This window comes from Aptenodytes forsteri, unplaced genomic scaffold, assembly GCF_000699145.1.
Source record: "Aptenodytes forsteri isolate BGI_AS27 unplaced genomic scaffold, ASM69914v1 Scaffold276, whole genome shotgun sequence".
Lineage (NCBI taxonomy): Eukaryota > Metazoa > Chordata > Aves > Sphenisciformes > Spheniscidae > Aptenodytes > Aptenodytes forsteri.
Window position 1 is genome coordinate 400,799 of NW_008795479.1, and position 8,489 is coordinate 409,287.

At 43.6% G+C, this 8,489-nt stretch overlaps 1 protein-coding gene across 2 annotated transcripts in view; it reads left to right on the forward strand.

The window, feature by feature from the left end:
- Positions 1-8,489, forward strand: part of POGZ (pogo transposable element with ZNF domain) — a 28,472-nt gene that overhangs the window by 6,430 nt on the left and 13,553 nt on the right. For both annotated transcript variants that reach the window (XM_009281221.2, XM_009281222.2), the window contains exons 2-3: positions 7,259-7,434; positions 8,185-8,293. In XM_009281221.2, the coding sequence (XP_009279496.1) occupies positions 7,259-7,434; positions 8,185-8,293 (285 nt within the window). The remainder of the gene's footprint in view (positions 1-7,258; positions 7,435-8,184; positions 8,294-8,489) is intronic.

Here is an 8,489-nt window from a genome sequence, read left to right on the forward strand (position 1 = left end):
CATGGTATGGAATGTCCCTTTGGCCAGTTTGGCTGTGCCCCCTCCCAGCTTCTTGTGCACCTCCAGCCTTCTCAGTCGGTAGAGCATGGGAAACTAAAAAGTCCTTGGCTAGTGTAAGCATTACCTAGCAACAACTAAAACATCGGTGCCTTATCAACTTTGTTCTCATCCTAAATCCAAAACACAGCACTGTACCAGCTACTAGGAAGGAAATTAACTCTATCCCTGCCGAAACCAGGACAGAGGTGTATTGTAGTTCTTAATGTTGATGTACACAAACCACAAGTTCTCCTTTGAATGAACAGAGCAGAAGTGCGTACAGGACTGGGTAGAGATGACCCCGTGTCCAAAACTCAAGAAACAGGATTTCCAAACTGAAAATGGAAATATCTTTTAGTTTATCTTTTTCCATCTTTCTGCTGGATCCAAATTTTTCCCTGCAGATTAGTTTTAAAATGTCTCAAATTACTGGGACATAAAAGGAAAAATTACTGAAAGCTAAATATATTTGAAGTGACGCTCGGCCTAATTTTTTTCTTTCCTTAATTTCCTTTGATTGTTTTTAGCTATACCTGTATCCCACTCAAACAAGTTCTTTCTTATATTATGTATACATGCATAGCTAGCTGGTATAACATATATGTCTGTCCGTTTCCACAGACTCCTCGTATCCAAAAAAGCACTGTTGTTGTTGACAGGAAAATGAGGTGGGTGCCATGCAGCACATCAGCCTGACAGCTTGACTCCTTTTTAATAATTCCACCATCAGATAAAAATATAACTTACATTCCTATAATTCTTTTCACCACAAGAATCGCTTTTTGTCCTGAAAATAGAGAAACTATAGAAGAAAATACTGCACTCATATTTAATATGCAGCAAATGCGTAACAGTGTATGGTTAAGTCAGGTTAGGGTGGGAAGTGAGAAAACTTAGTCTAGTTTAAATTACTGCCTGCATCAGTGTTGACAGGACGCTTGCAGTGCATGCTTACTCTGCATACTGCCCTGTGATCCCTCTCTCCCTTAAACTGTATGTAACATTTAGTATAACTTTTCTCCCTTACACTTGTTGACAAAAATTACATGTTTGCTTACATCAAGCTCAGCTAGCCTGTCATCTAGGGAGTGGTGTTATGGCAGAAGCTTCTCTTAGCTTTGCTCCCTGTGCTTACCATATCTTGAAGGATATATCTTGGAGCAGTGCTCGACCTGCCATGCTTTCTGGAAATGGATTCAGAGAGCACAGGAGCCACCTGAAGTTGCTTCTCCTAAGAATGATGGAAGGCTCCTTGAGACACCTACAAGTGTCTGTCCCCAGGCCCCAGTAATCCCTTATTTCTCGGAGTGCCCTGGTGAGCTGACTCCACTTGATGCCCACATCACCTGCCATTAAAGCCTTAACGGTGTGGCCCTATGTTGATCCTTTTTGCCCCTTGGTTAACAGTGCTGGCTACTGAGAGCCATTCATCGGAGAACAAAGTCATCAAGGAATTGAGTCATCCTGGGCTTATTAGTCCACCCTTCATTTGGCTGAGAGGACCTTTATTGATGCCCAGGTGTTGAATTCAAAGTCTGCGTGTATGGTAACCTCTAAATCATGACGTGCTGACACCAGTCCTAACCATTTATCGCTGATTTTGATGGGGATTGTGTCAGTGGCAGGAGCCTTGGCACCGATGGCCTCCTTAGCAATGGTGTGGTCTGCTCTACCTTTGAGGTCCCTGTCTCTGCACTTCAGTTGTTCGCGGTGTAGAGTAACTTATTGATGGGCTCAGCACTAGCGTTCTTCTCTAGGAAGGTCATGCTGTTGTGAAGTGCAGATCACCTGTATGGGGTTTCTGGAGTATCAGATTAAAGAGGCTTTGTCAGTCCAACCTCTCCTGTGAACACGCAGGGCACATTCGACAAGAGTGGCTTCTCCTTTAGAGGAGAGCATCTCTGCTGTGCTTAGCTGAGAGAGAGGATAAAGAAACTCCTCTTCCACATGTCTACATTCTGCCTTCCTGGTAACATACTGGAAGTCAAGGAGGAGTTCAAGAAGTGTAGGAGGAGGCCTAGGATTCGCAAGGATCGTTGGACTAAATGAGCTGTTCAGGAGGCTTGCTTCATCAACTGGCATTTAGGTCTAAATCACCCTCCTCCAAGAAGCAAATTAAACCCATTTCCAGCGAGCTACTTGGAAAATCATACACTTGAGAGGCAGGAGGAGAAGAGAGAAGAACGTAATTTGTTCTTTCCCAGCAGCTGATTTCTGCCATGGTCTCCTCATTCTCCCTAGATGAAATAGTGAATCTATGCACATCTGTCTTGGCCGGTGAGTTTAAAGTGCTCCAGGACCTGTGGAAACCTTACAAACCTCCTTGGAAACAATCTAAGAGAAGTACTGCACGCTCTTGGACATGCCACTACAGAAGGCTTGTCATTCTCAATTATGAAAGTCTGCCAAAGCCTGAAAAAAAAAAAAAAAAAATTGGGCAAAAAACTGTGTCCATCGTGGCTCCTCCAAGAAGCAAATTAAACCCATTTCCAGCGAGCTACTTGGAAAATCATACACTTGAGAGGCAGGAGGAGAAGAGAGAAGAACGTAATTTGTTCTTTCCCAGCAGCTGATTTCTGCCATGGTCTCCTCATTCTCCCTAGATGAAATAGTGAATCTATGCACATCTGTCTTGGCCGGTGAGTTTAAAGTGCTCCAGGACCTGTGGAAACCTTACAAACCTCCTTGGAAACAATCTAAGAGAAGTACTGCACGCTCTTGGACATGCCACTACAGGAAGGCTTGTATTCTCAATTATGAAAGTCTGCCAAAGCCTGAAAAAAAAAAAAAAAAAATTGGGCATACAACTGTGTCCATCGTGGCCACATTGAAAAGAACCTGCAGTTTCTGGTAAGGAATTAGAGTATTTATATATGCTTCTGCTATTGTTTTGTCTAGTAATGATAGCATTTCAGGAGGGAGCAACATGGCAGGGACCTGCCAAGTCCACACTGAGAGGAAAGAGTCAAAATCGTTCGACTGATTTGACCAGGTCATCTTTGTCAGCTGGTCTCTGCTTTAAAATGGACTTAAACCCAAAGTCATCTTTTGTTTGTTAAACTAGTAGAAGTCTTCCCAGGTTATTTGTAAACTCCAAAAGAGTGCCAGAAGGAGCTGGAAACCTGACTGTCACACTCTGCTTGAGGTTGCACGGTGGCCTGTGTACTAACCATGAGGTCATCATAGCTTCAGTCTTCAGGCATGGAAGTTCGAGTGGCAATGTAAGACCTTTCATTTGCAGTCACAAACTTTCAGCGTTTGGCAAGGTCTCCACTCCTTGAAAGATTTGGGGATGACTGTGTGCTCCTTGTCAGCCAAGTAAGATCCTCGAGACACTGAGGAGGAGAAAATGATCTGCTGATGCTCTGGATTTGGGCCTTCATCGGATACTAGGTGGGATGTAAATGTTCAGAACCTGATAAACTATCCAAAGATTCTTTTTTTTTTTTCCTTTTTTTTTCTTCTTCCTCAACTGCTCTGTCTCTTCTCTTTGATAATCACCTTACTTTCAGGAGTATTGTGAAGGGATTACCTCTCTTTTTTTTTTTTTTTTTTTTTTTTTTTTAAGATTGCAAGTCCAGTCTATTTGTCTCTAGTTTTCATTCACTCCTTCCATCTTTTTCATATCCCTCTTCAGAGACCTTGCTTTATAAAACAGCAAAGGCTGGAAGCATGTCCTCTTTTTCAGTTGGGATTGGAGGCAGCATGCACAGAGTTCAGACAGTAGTGGGTTCGTGCTCATTGTTTTTGATCCTAAAGAAGAAAGTGGTCAAAGGTAGGCTGCTAGCCTTCATGACATCTCAGCATCTCCATCCTCTGCCTTGGTTTGAGGTTATGCTTGCTGATTGATGCGCCTTTTTTTTTTTTTTTCCCCCCCCTCTCTCTCCCTTCTTCGTGCTCCGGCAGTGGGAACTGGTGTCTCTTTTCCAGCAGTCCCCCTGCTGGCTAAGGTGCTTGAAAAAGTGAGGCAAGGTGCAGTGTGGGCCAGGCAGTTGTGTGGCTTGGATCTGAACCTTGTGATGTAGTCTTCCGTTACCCTACTGTTTCTGCCTAGTATAATCTTCATGAAAACATTTGGATCATATACCCTGAGGATTGCCAGCCAGGCAGCATCCAGACTGGCAGTGTAAAGCATCTTCCATTAAAAGAAGCTGTTTTGGCTGTGGGTCAGAACATTTTGGCATGCAGCAAGTCTTTTCCTGGATTTACACAGTTACATAGGAAACACTTGCTGTTCGGGTACAGCAACCCTTTCCTCTAACATCAGCAGTTTCAGTAATGTTGGGCCATCTTGTAGCCCTGAAACAGCCTGGATATTCTGTCAGTCTCGTGTCATACTGTGCTGCAGATCTACGGTGGGAAGATTCCTGTGGGGCTTCCTGTATCACGGCTCCCTCTGCTGATTTGGAAGCCCTTTGTCCTCAAGGCATGGATTATAGTAATAGCGGGATTGAGTATAAACACAAATACATGAATGAGCTAAACTTTGCGAGGAAGAATGGTATAGAGGAAGAAGGAATTGAAGCCCAAATAAGTATCCTGCTCATTTTCTGGAGTTGAGTTTGAAATGTTTGTGGCCTAATTTATTTTGTTTTTAAATGGTTTTCCCCTCCCCCATGATATTTAGAAAAGGTAATGCATTTTATATGTGCAGATCACTTGCTGTTGGAAGTTCCTTGCTGTCTGTTAGACCTGGCCATATGTCACCTGTAATAGGCATTTGGGAGATGAAGGTGTAGTGATCACCAGAGTAAAAAGTAAATTTTTTGCTAAACTGCCTAATGGGATAAGATTCATTTTTTTCCAGATGATAGTCAACAGCCTCAGGTACCAAAACACCCCTCTCTTTGATGGTCCCTTGCTCCCATCATATTTCCATTGTTTACAGTGCAAGAGTCAGACGTGTACAGACATCGCCTCGTTTCCTGCATAGCTTTGATTTGTTCCCTGACCATCATCCCCGCTGTGCGCAAAGTGAGGCGGATTTCTGTGGAAAAGACAATGTCTGGCCGTGAGTTAAAGTTTGCGTTGTGAGAGGGTGTATGAAAACTGCAGTAGCTGACCTTTACGGTTACTTCTTAGCTTGATCCACAGCATGGGCTTGAGCTAACGCGGTGCGTGGGAACAGAGAATTGTGTCCATCCTCCAGTAGACTGGCCACTGAAGGGGACCGACGTCAACAGTGTTTGGCTGAGCATCGTTAGTGTTTGTCAGTAGCAAAGGCTTGTTCTGTGTTTTCTGAACCAGTACCTCGGTCATTGTAGACCACTTAATCCCATCTTTCACTAGCATGTTTCTTCACAGTCTCCTCCCTCATCTTTTCTTCTCTTCCTTTTAATTCCTTACTCATCTCTCGGGTGCCAGCAAACATTGGCAGTAGATGGGAGACTCTTCTGATCTTTGTTTTGGTGCGACGTTGGCCCCCAAGTTGCCAGAAGCAATTGGGCAATATTCCTGGGTTTGACTTTCCTCATTCTGTGCAAATATTGCAAGTCTGTTCTGGTTGGCAAGTAAGAGCTTGTGGAACAGAGAGCACACGTGGGACAAATGGGATCTTGACTGAAGGACACAGCCAACTGCGAGAAGGTGTCTGCTGGGCTGCTGCAAGCTGAGATGACCAGAAGCTGATTAATGTTACCTACCCCTGTGGATTTTCCTGGGGGTAGTCGGAGATCACGGATGGCCCTTGGGCAACTGTGCAGAAGAAAATGTTACAAGAAAAAAAGACACCAGAAGAAGCAAAGTTTGCTTTTCTTTAATGACTGAACAATTCTAGTTGTTGCAGCCTACCACCAAAAAAAAAAATCATCGAGGCAGACCTCCATCATAGAAACCTTGATCTGCGCAGTTAGCGGTTCACAAAGCAATAGGATACCTTTTTCATCTGCAGGTAATGGAAAGCATTAGGTAACTCTAGGAGTGGTCATGGGATGTTAGCAGTCAAAACTTCACAAGATGATGTGCACCTGAGGACAGAACCTCATGGTGGAGTTATTGGGCAGCTGTATCTATAAGCAGCAAGTCCGTAGTAGACATATACAGTGAAAATCCATTAGGGAAATCCCTCTGGGCGCGATGGTGGGTAACACCAGTGTTAGAGCTCCCTGACAGGTACGTCGGCACAATTGCAAGCAATCAAGTTACTGCTGCTTACTGTAAAGTGCAAGTTATTGTCAAACAAACAAATACTAAATAAAACCCATTAGTATAAAACATCATGAAGACGTTTTAAGCTGAGTGGTTTTACTTCCAAATGAAGTCGGTTAGGAGCACCCGCACAGACAGACAGTGGGTCTCAGCTAGCATGTGGTATCTTGCTAAGCTGCAGTAACCTGGTTGTTTGTAATTACATGAACATACTCTCATACCAAAGAACTTGTGTGAAATATTTTTCATGTATTGTGTGATATTAAGGATATCAGCAGCTAAAACTGCTGTCTTCCCCATCGTTAACTTTTTTCAAGCAGGATGTTTCACTCCTGAATCAAGAGAATAAGCACTTTGAACCGTTACAAGATATTCTTATGACGCAGACTGCATGCACATCATGACTTCACTGTGATCCAGATGTTTTCAATCTCTTTCCTTTTTTTTTTCTCCTTCTTTTGTTAAAGTTGAAGTTTGTCTGCCACTTTGAAGGTTCAGTCCTATAGTCCTCTTTCTACCCGAGGATGCTGAAAATAATTTTGGGTTACTTCAGAATTCTTGTGACCTCCTGGTCCTGGTTAATTGAAGCCCTCAGCAGACTCTGGTGTTCCCGACAGCTTGTGATTGTCGATGCTGTTCAGAAACTTCTAGTGCAGCTCTACCTCTGGTACACGTCCTATGCCAGGGGTTGTAGTGGTTCAGCATAAGTTTTCCCAGTATCTGCCAGCAGGTGAATTTTTACTTCATGAGACTAGAAAAAAATATTTTCTTTAGCTGCTGTGGCTGTGTTCAAAGAGCACGCAGGAGCCAGAATAATCACTCTCTGAGGTTGCTCAAGGCTCAGGGATTTGAACACCTAGTTCCTAGGCAGCTTGGAAAACCCTAGTCTAAATATGAATATTAAAACAATATATAGAAGGGTTGGAGGGCTTTCCAGAGCATGCTTTAAAAGTAAGCTTGTGAAACTCATTCAAATTCTGAAGACTAAAATTGCCAACTGAGTGTGTGTGAGAAGCAGCAGTCTCTTTACCTGACAAATGTGACTTCTGCTATATTTCTGTTTTTCTTCTAGCTGGCAATCCTCTTGTTCAGCAAAGTGGACAGCCGCTAATCCTTACCCAGAACCCGACCTCAGGTCTGGGCACAATGGTAACTCAGCCAGTGTTACGACCTGTACAGATCATGCAGAATGCCAATCATGTCACAAATTCTCCAGTGACCAGCCAGCCCATCTTCATAACAACCCAGGTGAGTGCCCTTCCAGCCAGGATGGCTGAGACAGGAGATCTGGTGCACTCATCCGTGGAAGACTGTTCTCTGTTAGATAATCAGATGCCTGTTTCAGTTTTTCTTGTGCACTTTAGTGGATGTTACACTTGAGCTGAAATCTGTTGGGTTTTTGGTTTTTAATTTATGTAGATTTAGAAATAGCTTTGTCTGGAAATAGCTTGTGTTCCTAGTCATTTTGTAGTTGAATCTCACTTGAGAAAATTGGCCGTGTTCCATACCTCAGCAGGTCCTGTGGAGCCAGCACAGGTCTGATGGGACTTCACGCTGGCTCTCACTCGTAGCCTTACCAGTAGGGCCTGACTCCCTGCTGTAGGTGGGTCTGTCCGCTCTGTGTGAATTTGACCTTGCTGAATACTTAACTACTTTTGTTTTATTTTCCTGGGAAATGTGCAGGTAACTTTTTTTTTTTTAAAATGTCCACTGGCTTCTTTGAGCATTTGCTAAGACCTGGGAGAAGATTTCTGTAGGTGCTTAGGGAAGGAGCACTTGAGAGTGGAGGCTGTATATCAGAATGTTGTAGATTATAAGGAATGTGGCCCTACTGTTGGGTGAGGTGCTGGCCAAGAACTATGGCCTCATAGTTCAATTGATCTATAGATAGTACTGTGGGGTGGGGGTTTATTTGTTCAGTTGATGTTTAGGGTAGAAAGCTCATATTGAAAGTACTTCAGATATGCTCAGTATGGTAACGGTATTGTTTGATGGCAGGGATTTCCTGTGAGGAATGTGCGGCCTGTACAAAACACAATGAACCAAGTTGGAATTGTTCTGAATGTACAGCAAGGTCAAACAGTTAGACCCATCACCCTTGTCCCAGGTAAGGACTGAAACAAGCCAAAGCCACTGTCATGTTCCTTTTTAGAGTACCAAGGGTTAAAAAAAAAACAAAAAACAAAAAATTATATTTGAAATCTGTATTTCACCTTGTTGTGGTTTAACCTGGCAGGCAGCTAAACCCCACGCAGCCGTGCGCTCACTGCCCCCCAGTGGGATGGGGGAGAGAATCGGGGGGG